A 16,002-nucleotide genomic window follows, 5' to 3' on the forward strand; every position below is an offset into this window, starting at 1 on the left:
ACATTGGTTCTAACCTGCTTTACCTTGTGCAAACCCTGGAGTAAAGTGTTTGAACGCTCAAACCATGTGATCTCACATCTGAACACTATGCTCAACCCACAAGCCCTTCTGAGGTTCCCGCAGGATCATTCCCCCTTTTAAGTCAACCATTTACTGAAATCCTATTACTTTCATATAACTGAGACTTTCATATAACTCCTCTCTTAAGCATAATATTCCTGATGCTAACAATTCTATGTACTTTCTTTGAATAGGATTTTTTTAACAATTGACTTTAACTCCTAATATTTTTAGGTCAAAATATATGTAGCCAACTCAGAATACTCATTGGCCATCCTTAGAAATGGCATAAGCCATTTTTAGATTTCATTTATGCCCCTACTTTTCTTGCTTTATACTTTGATAAGCTGCTGTCAATTAAACATGGATAACCTTACATCCAAGGCTTTTCTATACAGCTGTAGCAAGAAAACTTATGTGTCTCCAACAAAAAGAGAGAAGAAAAGGGAAAAAATACTGGAAATGATAAAGACATACTACAGCAAAGGCTGAAACTCCAAAGCAATTTTTCTCAGTGAAGGGCAACTCTGCCCCTCAAGGTAAATTCTGATTGCCACCAGGAGGGAGTGAGATGCTGGTGTGGGGAGTGGCCAGGGATGCTGCTAAACGACCTACAATCCACAGAACAGCCTCTACACGAAGAATTATCCTGCCTACAATGTCAGCAATGCGGAGACTGAGAAATCATGCCCCCCCCAGCCATTCACCTATTCAATAATGTGACACATTCTAATAAAAAAATGTGGGTAAAAAGTAGTAACAGCCCTTTCTCCATCACTGTTCTACGAAGGCATAAGGTGGCACTAACTTAAGAAATATACAGAACGTGTTCAATAGAAAGAAATGTAATGTGACTTAAGGAAACCAAAAGCCATAGAGAAACAAATCAGAGGGCAAGGCAACCTAGAATCAAAGACCGCCCACGAAGGGACACATTCCAGTTTTTATCATGTGGATGGGTCCCCAAGCCTCATACACTTTCATTTGTGCTTAATCTAAAATGTCCCATGTATTTTCTAAGATGCTATTTGAAACAGTATCTAAAATATATGTTTATTGAACTTCCAGCCAAGATGGAGGCATAGGTGAAAATGCTGTGCCTCCTCGCACAACCAAGTTTAAAGACAACAAAGTTTTAGTAACAAAAATGCAACCAAAACATAGAAAACTGAACTATACGGAAGTCTGACAACAACGAACCATTCAGCCAGACTGGTAAGAGGGGCGGAGCCAGTGACTGGCAAAGTGGGGTTGGGCAGGAAAACTCCACTGGACCCACCCAGGTGCTCAAGCAGCAGTTGGCAGATCCCAGGCGTGGGACTGCCATGGGCGGACCCAGTGAGGGTGCAAGGCAGCAGGCTGACTGTGGTCACACATTCCTGCTCAGATAAACCAGGCAAAGGAGCGAGCAGTGAGAAGTACCGTGCAGGTCCCAGCAGCAGGAAGCAGCAAAAGGGACTGCTATTGCCCCCCTTTGACTCTGCCCCCACATACAGCATCACAACCCAGCGACTGAGTTGCCGCACCCTGGTGAACACCTAGGGCTCTGCTACTGGTACATAACAAGCTCGAACAGAAAAAGACATTATGGCTCAAGAACAACTCAAAGCCCCAGAGCCCATAACGCTAAGCGACCAAGAAATAGCTAACCTATCAGATGCACAGTTCAAAACCCTGGTGATCAGGATGCTCACAGAACTGGTTGATTTTAGTCACAAGTTAGAGAAACCACATGAAAGCTAAACTAATTGAAATGAAGGGAAATGCCAGGAAACCAATAGTGATGGAAAGAAAACTGGGACTCAAATCAAGGGAATGGACTGGAAGGAAGAAAAAAATGACCAAATAGAAAAATATGAAGAAACAAGAATTCAAAAAAAATGAGGACAGGCTTAGGAACCTCCAGGACATCTTTAAACGCTCCAACATCTAAATCATAGGGGTACCAGAAGGGGAAGAGGAAGAACAACAAGTGGAAAACTTATTTGAACAAATACTAAAGGAAAACTTCCCCAATCTGGCAAAGGAAATAGACTTCCAGGAAATCCAGGAAGCTCAGAGAGTCCCAAAGAAGTTGGACCCAAGAAGGAACATACCAAGGCACACCATAATTACATTAGCCAAGATTAAAATGAAGGAGAGAAATCTAGAAGCAGCAAGAGATAAGGGAACAGTCACCTACAAAGGACTTCCCATCAGACTGTCAGCGGATCTCTCAAAAAATACCTTACAGGCAAGAAAGGGCTGGAAAGAAGCATTCCAAGTCATGAAATCCAAAGACCTACATCCAAGATTGATCTATCCAGCAAAGCTCTCATTTAAAATGGAAGGGCAGATAAAGTGCTTCTCAGATCAGATCAAATTCAAGGAGCTCATCATCACCAAGCCCTTATTATATGAAATATTAAAGGGACTTATCTAAGGAAAAGAAGATAAAAATATGAACAATGAAAGGACAGCAAACTCGCAGTTATTAACAACCACACCTAAAACGAAAGCAAACTAAGAAGACAGCTAGATCAGGAGTGGAACCATAGAAATGAAGATCTCAAGGAGGGTTAGCAACAGGGGAGTGGGACGAGGAGAAGGGGGGAGAAGGTACAGAGAATAAGTAGCATAGACGGTAGATAGAAAATAGATAAGGGAGAGGGCAAGAATAGTATGGGAAATATAGAATCTAAAGAACTTGAGACACGTGGTCATAAACTAAAGGAGGGGAATGGTAGGGGAGGGGTGTGCAGGATGGAGGAGAATGAAGGGGGGAAATAGGACAACTGTAATGGCATAATCAATAAAATATATTTAAAAAATAAAATGTATGTTTATTAGTACAAGTAATATACTTACAGGAGTTCCCCCTATACACTCAGAAATTAAGTCACCTATAACTAACGCTAAGTGTCACTGGTGTAAGTGATTTAGCACAGTGTATTTAATAGGTTGCAACAAAAATTAACAACAGCTCCTAATTATAGATGCTAATTTGGATAAGCTCTCACTAATTAATAGAAGAATTTATCCTTGGTATTTATTTTAAACATGATCAAGCATTGCTTATTATTTTAATCACTACATGAACCAGTTACACATGGTACAAATGAACATCAGCTACATATAGTAACACAGGAAACTCCCCGTGATGAGCTCTGCAAACAGTGACGACTGCTTTTGCATCGTAACGACTGTCTTTTCCCCCTATTCACAAATCAGATGTAAAGCAAGGTGATGGTAATTGTAACAAGGAAAGAGACAAGTCTTGAGGGTTCGCGATGATCTTTTCAACATCTCAAGTTGCTTCAAAACGACATGCCTGCCAAAATGAATTGAACCAACATGCAAAAGAGTGCAAACTGCATGATCTCCCCTAGCTCCGTTCTTGGGTTTCATTTGAAACATTAGCAATTTCTCTTTCCCCCGAAGTGTTCACGGTCCCATAAATTAGCGGCAATATTGACACGTTGATGCCAAGTTAAATGTTGCCCTTGCATCGGGCCTGCATTTCTAATTGAGAATTAATCTCCTGCTGGCCCCCATGAAAGGCACGCCTCTCTGCCAACAGCGGGAACAGTGTAACCACAAACAGCAAAGGACAGACCCAGTGGTCTACACATAGTTACTCTGCCCCTATCCAGGACAATGTGCAGGTCAGAAACAACTCCACACTCCCTTTAACCTCCACGTTGACAAAACGGTTGCCAGAAATTGTTAAGAGAGTCCGCAGTCCTGCACAGGTGTCTCAGAAGCACTTTCCATTGAGCGAGTGCGCCCGAACGCAGGTGCAGCTTATGCCAAATTTTTATGTGTAAATAAGACCACGTCTAGCTTTGCCAGAATTGACTTTATGATGTTTAACCAGTACATCTTCTCCTTCTTTTCCCTACATCCTATTCATTTTATAAAGGGTTCTTCCTCACTACTTGCCATCTTAGCCAACCTGCTTTAGATGTGATGAGTTTATAATACCAACTGTTAGGAAATGGCAGACCGGGTCCTACAGAAAACACTATGACTTCTGGTTTGGACAAAGATGGAACAGCCCTATTTCCCCCACGTCCTCTCTCTACTATTAAGAATCAGTGGACATTATACAGCAAACCACACAGGACAACACTTCTGGGTGAGCTGAAGGAGACAAAAAGAAAAAAGTAGGGACCTCAGGATATAAGGAACAACATGTCATAAATCCCTTAGGTTTTCTTATTAGTACCCATACATCCTAGACAGAGCACTCCAGAAGCATCTATCCTGGAACTGCACAGATAATTTTCATGAAAAGTCAACTTCCCCTACATAAAGGACCAAGGACAGAGTGATATAAATCAGGAGACCCTTCTGACAATATCTGCCCAATGTTAGCCAAACACTAATGGAGAACACACACACACACACACACACACACACACACACCATGGTCCTAGCCAAGCCCACCAGGGGGCTAATGACTCACCAGCCTCTCCCACCCAGAGGAATAACCTGCAGTAACTTCTGAGTCCCCACTCAGAGTGACAACAGGGACACTTCTCCTAGCAAAAGCAGGCAGTGTTCCTATTCCATGGAGGGTGCCACTGACACACCAGCAGGGGGCGTATCTTCTGTCCACCACTGGGTGGGAGAGGACAACTCTCCCCCTGAGTTCTACGGGTGACTTTGGTGGCACTGAGTCACGCTGGATTTTCATTCTCTGCTCAACAGACGGGGTGGCACTCGGACCCCTCTTCCGGAGCAGCTTTGTCAACAACAGCAGAATTCACCAAAATAGGCTACATCTTGGGATGTTAGTACTAATTTAAAACACTTTCATACATTTAAAAGAAGTCAGAAATCATACAGAATGTATTCTCTGACCACATTCAAATTGGAAGCCAATAACAGAAATAATGTTGCAAAGTCTTCAACTGCTTGGAATGATACGCTTCTTATTAATCCACAAGTCCATGAAAAATTCTCGAAGGAAATAAAAAATACATAGACCTGAATGAAAATACAATATAACATGTTAAAATATGTGGGAGATAGCCAAAAGAGTGTGAAGACATTTACACACTGAATCATACACTGAATTGAATTACATAAGAAATTACAACACAGATGTAAACCCCACGCTTACATTAGAAGAAAGAAAAGGTTCTGAAGCATTCATCTAAGTTCCAATCTCAAGAATTAGAAAAAAGTGGGACAAAATAAGCCCGACAAGCATGAGAAAGGAGATAAATGTAAGGATAGAAACTGATAAAAATTTAAAATAGGAAAAGCAAAGAAAAAATCAAGAGAAGAAATATTTTGTTCCTCTAAAACAGCAATAAGATTGAAAAACTTCTAGTAAGACTAACAAATCTAAAAAGAGAGAAGACAGATTACTAACATCAGGAATGAAACAGGATATTATTTTAGATCCTGTGATGAATAAAATGATAATGAAGAATAATATGAATGTTACGGCCACAATTCAACAACGCAGAACTAAGCGAATTCCCCAGAAACCACAAACTGCCTAAGGTCATCCAAAAAGAAATAGCTAAGCTGAATCTTCCTATATTAATTAATGAAATCTAATTTAATTTAAAATCTCCAAAAATGAGATCCCCAAGGCCAGAAAACTTCCCTGGAAGCCTAGAGACTTCTATTAAACATTTAAAAAGAATTAACACCAAAGTTACGTAATCTAGTCAAGAAAACAGAGAAAGAGGGACACTCTCCAATTCATTTTATGAGCACAGCATTAAACTAATATGGAAAGACAGTACTAGTAAGAATAATTACAGATCAATATGTCACATGACAATTAGATGTAAAAATCCTTAGAGAATATTAGCAAAGCAAATCCAGCAACATATAAAAGGAATTATCCAATATGGCCAAGTGGGATTTATTGTAGGTGTATAAGGTCGGTCCAATATTTGAAAAGTCAGTGTAATCAAGCTCATTAACAGGCTAAAGAAAAAGGATATATTTGTGTCAATGGATGCAGAAAAGACCTTTTACAAAATCCAACACTCATCATCATAAAAAATGCTCAGTAAATTAGAAAGAGAGGGCAATTTCCTCAACTTGAGAAAGTGCACGTATAAAAACCCTACAGCTAGCACAGTATTTAACAGTGGGACTGAAAGCTTTCTCCCTAAGATTAGGAACATTTCAAGGATGTCTTGTCTTAGCTCTCTCTTTCTGCACAGTACTAGACACTCTAGCTACTGCAATAAGGAAAAGAAAAATCCCAGAAATCAGAAATAAAGTCAACAGAAGATCCGAACAATTTACAAAAGAACTTCCAAAATTAATAAGTTTAACAAGGTTTCAAAATACAGGATCTACCCCTAAATATAACACTAACATTTCTATATACATACAACAAACGTGGAAATCAAAACTTAAAACACAAGACCAATTTCAATCCCTCCAAAGAAAATAAAACACTTGGTAAACTTAGCAAAACATGCACAGGATCTTGATGGTGAAAATGACAAAATGCCGATAAAAGACATCAAAGGAGCCGAAAGCAAATGGAAATAGTTACCATGTTCCTGTATGGGAAGATTCAACAGTTGGAGCTATCAATTGTCCAGAAGTCGAAACCGACAGACTTTGTTCAATTCCTACCACAATCACGAGGAGATAGATTCTGTAGATGCAGGCAAACACTAAACAGGGCACATCATACAGACCTGCCTCTGCATTCTTGGGCATTTGTCCCAGAGAATAAAATCTTGGGTTAACACACCCTGTACACAAATGTTTACATTAGCTTTATTTGTACCATCCAAAAGCTGGAAACAGCCCAGATGTCTGTCCCTCAAAGGGTGAACAGCAAAATGCATGCTGGTACCTCCATATCATGGACTACCACTTAGCAATAAAAAAAAAAAAAAAGAAAGAAAGAAAAGAAAGAACGACTGATAGATTTAGCAATTCAGATGAATCTGCATGAAATTATATTGAGTGGAAAAAAACTCAACAGTTACATATCATGTGATTCCACATACAGAGCATGTTGGGAAAACAGAATTTTAGGAGAGAAGAACATGAATGGTTGTCGGCAGTCAGAGACTTGGGACTGCGGGGGGAGGAAGGACCAAGGGGCGTGGTCACCTCAGGGCAACCTGGGGCACGTGACGTGGATGGACTGGTGCAGTACCTTCACAGTGACGGCCACACAGATCTACGCCTGTGATACAACTGCATGGAGCTACACAAGAAAAATGTGGGCGGTGCCAGGGTCAACACACTGGTTGTGACATCACACCAGTTTTTCAAGATGCTACACATGGGTGAAAGGTACATGGGGTGTCTCAGTACTGTTTCTCACAAGTGTCTCTGAATCTAAATTTATCTTTAAAAAGTTTAATTAAAAATAAAAAAGCAAGCACTAAGTCTGCTGGACCAATTTAAGCTATTGCTCCCATTTTCGAAATTTCTGGGGTCTCACTCCTCTTCAGTATTTATACAAGCCTCTTCCCACATTCACCGAGGTGCTCTGCCTGAGATGTGCAGGTATTTTATGGGATAAATTATAATGTTCACCATGTGCACCAGTGTGTATTCCCTCAGAATTCATCTCCTTTGCTACTCCCTCCTTTGATTTTTTTTCTTTTATCTACCTTATATTTAACCCAAACGTTGAATCCAGCTCCTTTCCATAAATGGGCTTAAGGGCGGACAGCCTCCAAATGGCTACTTGTAACACATTTGAGCCAACTAGTTAGAATAACATAAGGGATTTGCATCCCAGAAGACAAAACGACTTGAAATTACACACTACACACCCATCATTTAAACGTTTTGGTCTACTCCACCCCCAGGGCATGGGTTGAATCTCTTCCTCAGGCCTTTGGGCCCTGCCTGTTCCCCCCTAAATGCAAATGCCTTTCTGTCTCTGTTCCCCCATTTCTCTCTCTCCTCCCCAGATCAGCTGCGTACAAACAGAAGGCTTTGCAAAAACAGTGTGTAACCCATATAGTTGAAAGTAATGCAAAGTATACGAGAAGTGATATGGATTGGGATTTTCACAGCACAGAGGTTGGTTGAGGTGACACTCTGATGCAAACCTAGCACATCAAGCTCACTGACAGCTGCGTGGACGGGTTGTGGTCCCTCAATCAATAGGGACATGGAAACACCTTTGCAAAGCATGCACGTGGGCATACACTCCAGAGATTAACAGAGACGCTCGGTTTAACTGTTCTAACAAATGTTGGGCAAATTGCCTTTTTTTTTCCAGAACTATCAATAATTTTCCCTTTTGCGATGAAATACATAAATCAAAAGAACATATTTCATAAACATACACTGATTATGAAACACCTATTCTTCATCTATCGATTCCTAAAACTTTATTTACCCATGCATCTTTTTTTCCTTCATTGTATCGGATTAGAAAGGCTCTTTTTTATGTTATTGTAGCTGGAATCCTAAGGGGCTCTTGAATCGTCAGTGTATCAAGGAGCCTTCAAAATAGCATAGAAAATGTGAACAACCTCCTTGCTAAACTTTTTCTTGTTCCCACAGTTTCAGGATTTCATTAACTTCAAATTATAGTAATTGTTTTACTACAATTTCACATAAATACTATAGGGTTACTATACTCATGATTCTTTGATGCTATTTATCCTATAAAATGTGTGGAACTGCTTAAGGGAAAACAGTATTTTCATAGGAAACTCTGAGGTTTTACTTTTAAATAATGTACAATTAAATGTAATACACTTCTAAACTGTTGTTTCCATTAATACATAAGAAGCTCCTCAAGCAAACTCTCTTACATATCCCAAACCATTTTTAAAAGGGAATCAAAAGAGATCTCTTTAATAACTATAGCTTGTGCTGATTCAATATAAAAATGAAGCTTCAAAAATCTGCTAATACTATCAGTGTTCCCTGCTTGATAATAAAAAGACTGAATTGATTTTTTCCAGTTTTAGGACAAAAAAATGCGACATAATGAATTTCAGCTTGATATAATTTGAAATAGCCAATATATTAAACCCCACAGTGAAATTTAAATTGGCAATCATGTCAGATTCAAGTCCCTGAATGAATATTAATTTAAAACTAATCATATTCCAACAGGTTGAAGCTTCAAAATGCTAGTTCTTGAATAAAAGCTGTTAGATCCATGACTACACCATTGGGCATTTTTTTGTTTAGGAAATTAGACCTCCAATATTCAGTATGTCTGGCTCTTCCTGGCACCTTTGCTTGCCCAGGGATATTAATTATTTAAAAATCATTCTTTTTCCAAATCTGGAATTCTGATTTTACTAATGGAAAGATGATACCAAGTGGACTGTCTGAGATAAGGTATAAGGTTGCACCTGTCCATTATTTTATGTCACCGTGTCTTGTAAAAGTTAAATGTAAAGCTGGTTTCTGAGACAATTCCATGAGCAAGCGCATATTGTTTATTTTTTTTACACACACACACACACGCCATATAAATTAATTGATTTGTAGCCATGTTGGAGGATGAGTAAAACTATGCATATGCATTAATTTCAGACTTGCAAATCAACATTTGACTAAAGTAGACTATCAGTTATGTTCTACCCTACACCTAGCAATACGAAAGTCCCTTAATCTTCAAATCGGAATTTGGATATAATACATAACAATGCAACAGTAAGTGGCATTTTATATACAAATGTATTCTTTGCAGTTATAGAGTAAAATCCACTTGCAAGCTCCCTCTGCCCATACCTCCACCAATAGAATGTACCCCAAAAACATTTCCGTGTAAATAGCAGACAGCACGGAGAAGCAGGAAAAAACATAAGCTTGCAGTCAGTGCGGGAGCTAACTCTGTCACTTAGGATCCAGACAACCCTGCCCAGCAGCTCTCCATGCTTGGGGGAACTGTACCTCACTCTACAGTCCATTCACTCTGCTATAAAGAATTCACGGAAGCCTCATTTTGTTCCTGCAGGCCCTTCCCCTTGTCACATAAGTGCAGAAATTGAGTCCAGTGCCTCTGGTAAGACTCCACAGTGTCAGGACCCGAATCAGACCCCCCCATCATAATCTCTTGTCCTCCCCCCTGCTTTTTGTAACAGCTTCTCAGGAATCAGCACATTTTTTTATTACACACCTAGCAAATGGATTACTATACCTTTCATGGTGTCTTACATGTATTCAGGCCAGTGCCCACTAAAGAAACCCTCTGCTGATCTCCACTTTAGAGAAAATAATCACTCTCTCACTTTTATTTCAAGGAAGCCAGATTTTCATAATGCTGGATACCCCCAAATCTACCAATAAATGTCAGATGAATAAATGACCGATCTGCATGACTTTTCTAATGTTTTTGGCTGTTCAGTTCTGTAGCTTTACCGTGAAATGCAGAATGCGGGGGACAGGGGAACTATGTAAAAGTAAATAAATAAAAGAAGTGTGCAAATTGGAAGGGACAAGTTTTCTCTTGATAGCCAAACAGTTATGAAATAAGGCAGTCTCATTAAATCATAAGGACTTGAACTTTCTCTCAAAAGATGGGAAAGGTTTAAAGATTTATGAAGAAATTTTGCCTAAACTAGGAAAGGACTCCTGTTTGACATGGACTGAAAAGACAGTGCTGATTCCAATGGGCACTCTAAGAGCATTTCACTCCCCGGAGAGTAATGCCGTGGTGGTTACCTCTTCACATCGGGGTTTTCGACTTTCTCTGTGAAGCTTTTAATGGACTGCCACCAAAACATGATGCAGACTCCCAGAGAAGGCCACATAAAGGCAACTGCAAAGGACTGCTTTCATCGCGGTTGAGACAAAAATAGGAAATCATGTTCATTTGACATCTTCCACAGATTCCCTTTCTTCAGCCATTTCTATTCACACATTTTTAACATTAGAACCCAATCTTGCTACACTAGTCTGTGGGTGGAATGGGCAATTTCAAGGCAGAGGACAAATTAGGCCCCTCTCTGCTAACTATGGAACAAATGAGAGGTAAGGTCTGGCCAATCGAACCCATCTCTTTTGTAGTCACAGCCTGACCCCAGACATGACCACCCCTTCGTAGGTTCTTTCAACATGGGTGACATAGAAATATTGCTCCCCAACCTAAGTGCCCATCAGTAAATGAGTGGACCAAAAAACTGTAGTACATTTACACAATGGAATACTATGCAACAGAGAGAAAGAAGGAGCTCCTACCCTCTACAGCAGCATGGATGGAACTGGAGAGCATTATGCTAAGTGAAATAAGCCAGGTGGTGAAAGACAAATACCATATAATCTCTCCTTTAACTGGAACACAATCAATGAAAGAAAAATGCAAACAGAATACAACCAGAGACATTGAAATTAAGAACAATCCAACAATAGCCAGAGGGGAGGGGGGAGGGGACAGAGGGGAGAAGGGTTTTCAGGAACTACTATAAAGTACGCATGGAAAAAACCAAGGGGGAGGGTAGAAGCAAGAGAAGGAAGGTGGGTTTGGCTGGGGTGGGGGGAGTGGTAGGGAGAAAATGCAGACAACTGTAATTGAACCACAATAAAGCAATTAAAAAGAAAAGGAAATATTGCTCTCCGCCAAATGCATTCACTAAACTCACATCTTAACTAAACGCTGAGCAGATAAGGCATAAAATGCTGATTGAATATCACTTTGCCAATACCTTCCTATAGAAATCAATCGTGGTTACCTCTCTGCATTTCTATTCTAAATGTTCTTCCTATGACTTTCCATTCACTGCTACTCAAATACATGGCACAATTTTGGTCACAATCAGGTACAACAAAGATACACACAAGTGTATTTAAATCACCAAGAACAACTTCTATGCTGAGATAGACTCTAAAACCAAAGCCACAACCCTCAGGAGCCTCTAAGAAAGTCCATTCTTGGGTGGGATGAAAATGTGAGAAAGCAAAGATTATTTTCATGACATGAATGCGGACACAAATGTCCCCTGGTGCAAGCGGGGTTCACAAGGACTGCCGTTCAAGTGCCTCTATGAGACCACAACTGAAAACTGCAGACAATGCCTCTGGTGTGAGAGGCAAGGGTGACTTTGGCTGCATTGGGCCATTTTAATGCCCTGAGGACACAAAAGGATAAACTGTGTTTATTCCCAGGAACCGTAAACTAACAGACATCTCAGTTACCTCGGCCTTTAGCAGCTCCTAAGGTTAATGCAAACTGTGGTTGACAAGTAAAGCAATACTATAACACCTTTTGAGTTTCTGATGTGTGAAGTTCATTAGTTCTAAAGTCAGCATTTTAATGCAACAGCCAAAGTTTATTCACATCAGCAGATGCTACCTGCAAAAGGCAGCTGTAAAAACCAGGCGGGGCTTTCACATGGCCATGACTAGTGAAATTACTTCTGGAGGCCGAAATAGCCCTCACGCATTTTTGAGCAAAATAAAACATACTAACCAAATGCAAAAGAAATTTCATGAGGACATTATTATTCCAGGCTGCCTTGTCTTGAACTTCGGTGGGATTTTTCACAGCAATTTTCAGGGGACAGTGCTGGTGTATCATGAGGTGTATCATTAGGTCTTTTAAATATTGATTTTCATGTGTCATTTACACACACGCTTAACGTCTAAAAGAGCCCGTTTCCGATCTTGTGGGGAAATGCCATTTAAAGACAAGAAAGGAAGATAGAGTCTTCTGTTTAACCAAATGTTAAATATTTTTTATTTCACTCACCTGCACACTCAGATGAATCCATTTCTTCACAAGAATTCTCCCTAGTGTCGTTACTTTTATTGGAGGCTGCAAACCATGGACTGTGCGGTAATAAAACATGGTCTCTTTCTCAGATATTGTGAGTTTGAACACAATCTGCCCATCCACCGTCTTCTCTATAATACACCTTCGGAAGCAAGGAGAAAAGACAAAAGGTCGGCATGGAACCAAAAGACAGGCTAAGGAATCGTGTATTTACAGAGGTGTAACTGATCCCAAACTCCACTCCAAATCCGCACTGTGCACAAATGCCCGAATGGCGTTGTACTGAGAGCAAGCTTTGTTCCAATTAAAAAGCCTTTTTTATTTCAATAGAAAATAGAATTCTTATTTGTCATAAATTCCCCAGAACCTCAACACCCTTTATTAGATGTTCATGGTGCAAACTAAAGTAGCTGAATCACCCTGCAAAACTAACATTTAGCTCATTGGCTCATCAGTTTCCCTGCTACTTCTTTTATAGGAAGTGACACAATTCATATCCTGGGGATTGAATTACCAGTGCAAATCTTTATTTCTTTTTTGTTTAACATAAAGAGAATTTAGTGTTCAGAAAGGGCTCTGAGCTGCTCTGTTTAATTCCCACAGTGAAATGGAGAACCCACAAGTACAGTCTTCACCTCCTTGCCCATCACTGACCTAAAGCCAAAGCCGGAGTCTGCGAGATGACTGGCTGCTGACCCTGACCACACCACCCACTGAGGCACTGTGACAGTGTTAATGATCTTGGATGAATGACTCAAGGCTGGTCATCAACTTGTTATTTTTCAAAATCACTTCTATCCTAATCACAGTAATATTCTTCTCCGGCCCCTTTAAATAGGTTTATGGCATTTTTATGTTCTATCCTTTTAGTTTGTGTTCAATATAAATTTTGTTATATTACTTATATCATTGTGTATTCCTGACCATTCTGTGTCCACAGAGCAGAAACAGAGATGAACGTAAGCCCCATTCCTCTTGATCGCATTTCAACCTAGCAACTCAACTTTTTAACAGAACACAGGTGAGAAATGCTTGCTAGTTGCCTTCTCAGTGGGTTATTCCCAGAGATCTACTGTTTAAGGAGAAATAACACGGACAGCATCCCATCAAAAGACTCACTATTTAAGATGGCCTTCAGCCTGTATCTCATAAAGAACTCACAAAAGTGGAACATCCCAGGGAGGAGACCCCATTAGGTATTGAAAGACTCTGGGCCCCTTTCTTCTTGCCACTGCCTCCTGCTCAGCCCAGAAATCTCCATGAGTATTCCTGATCCCGTAACCCTCCTTGCTCAAGACTTCTGAAGGCATCTTCCTTGGTATGTACTTAACCCACTGGGTTACCTTGCTAATAACACTATCTGTCTCCCCAGTAGATCTGAGTTTCCTAAGAATAGAAGTAGAACCTGGTATATAGGAGACCCTCGGAAAATGATGAGTTAGTGACCAAACGGAGGAGGAAGCATCAAAGAGGCAAACATCAGATGGGACAAAGCAAGAATTAGTGCTAAAGGTATTTAAAAACTTTTCTTAAATAGAACATTTTCCACAGAGCGCCCCTTTTATTACACGTACTCTTTCCCAGAGTTCAGAGATGAGACTAAGTTTAGAGAACACTTAATAGTCACTTACTGCCACTATTTTATTATATTTTGTACCAATGTTTGGTGATAAAGATGAGAGTCAATATATATTTTAAGCAAATAAGTTTGGCTGACATACAGTTTTTTATATAAAGTAGAAATTAGGCTTTAAAGAAACCCTACTATGATTTTTTTAACCCTTCAGTACATGATTATTTCTAAGTCACTGGAAGGAAAAGAGTTTCTCTATTCCCTGACTCCAGGTCTTGAACAATCTAGGAAAAAAAATGTGCCTCTAGCCATTTTTTGTCCATTTCAATTTGCAATACAAGTTAGCATTTGACTGTTACTCAAGAATATATTTACCAAAGGTAGGCTTACTTCCACAAGCTTAGTGAAAATGCATTTCTTAATATGTTATTGATTATCTTCCTTGCTATTTTGTTTGCCTGTAAACATTCTAGCTTTGGTAGATAATGAATGTAGAGGAAGGCAGGTAGCAAAATATTTAGGAACTGGATTTATTCTGCTCCTGGATAAACAATAATTGGATAATCCGTGTTTTGTTTGTTTTACTTATCGAGTGCAAACACCCCGAAATTCCCCCAATTCCCGTAGGTATTTTAGAATTGAGAATGGAAATGACCTTGAAGCAGAGAACTCTCGAAACTGTAAGCCATGTGCTATGGCCTCTATAAATACTCCTCTGTCTCACTTATACGAAATGATGGCCATAGAAGATGAATTTGGTAGAGACATATCCTTTGGGGAAAAAAAAATATTTTGTCCTAGCCATATTTGTCAGGAGACACTTTTTAAGACTGCACACTAGTTATATAAACTGAGTAGGCAGGATTTACTGACATTTCAAACAGTAAGAAAACAGGATTTTCTTTTAGGAGTGACAGAGAAATTGAGATGATGGTTTGAGATGATTTTTCACTCCACATTTTTTAGAAAATGAAAATATGCCAACTCTCACTTGGCACATTCAAACTAAACACCCAAGACATTTAAGTCCTATTTGCTCAGGAAATTATAAGACTTTTCTGGTTTGTTTCACACGTTTTTTAGATATTTGGCCAACACTGTCACACAATGAAACTGTCACCCTGGAAAGGAACAGATGCCCCGCAGGAAGACAAAGAATAAGGAAAAATGCCTCCAAACTTGTCCTACTTATTCCAAATTCCAGACTGGCTCTAGACACTCGGGGAAAACACATTATATATTGACTGAAGAGACTATTACAGAATAATAGACACATGATTACATAAACTGATTTTTAAAAAACCCCAATACTCAGGAAGCCACACTCCAAAGTCACTGAAGGCATCTGTACTGGGATCAATAAACACACAGGCATTTGAGGCCCTTTTACGTTTCCCTACATACTTCCTAAGAGATGTCAGCTCCACAAGGAAAAGGGCCAAAAGTTTTACCTGTTTCATGGATGGAGGATTAGTCATCATCGGGCACTTTCCGTGACTCAAGCCAACATCCCTTCTTAGGGAAATCAGGACAAAAACGCCCTAAGCCCTCAGAGAGTGTTCTGCCTAATGAAAACTTTATACTCTTGTAGGGGCAGTTTGTTCATATAAACTTGGACCAAAACTTTGAAAATGTCAATGACTTGCATTACTAGTTCCTAACTGTGAAACTCACTGTGGCTGATTTAGCGTCTGACGCC

The 16,002-nt window shown here is 39.8% G+C and overlaps 1 protein-coding gene across 1 annotated transcript in view; it reads right to left on the reverse strand.

Moving 5' to 3' along the window:
- USH2A (usherin) overlaps positions 1 to 16,002 on the reverse strand; it is a 505,359-nt gene that overhangs the window by 488,544 nt on the left and 813 nt on the right. Inside the window, exon 2 of the mRNA XM_053667304.1 lies at positions 12,707 to 12,872. Coding sequence (XP_053523279.1) covers positions 12,707 to 12,872 — 166 coding nt within the window. The remainder of the gene's footprint in view (positions 1 to 12,706; positions 12,873 to 16,002) is intronic.

This window comes from Artibeus jamaicensis, unplaced genomic scaffold, assembly GCF_021234435.1.
Source record: "Artibeus jamaicensis isolate MK-2021 breed Jamaican fruit bat unplaced genomic scaffold, CSHL_Jam_final contig_467, whole genome shotgun sequence".
In the NCBI taxonomy this organism is placed as follows: domain Eukaryota; kingdom Metazoa; phylum Chordata; class Mammalia; order Chiroptera; family Phyllostomidae; genus Artibeus; species Artibeus jamaicensis.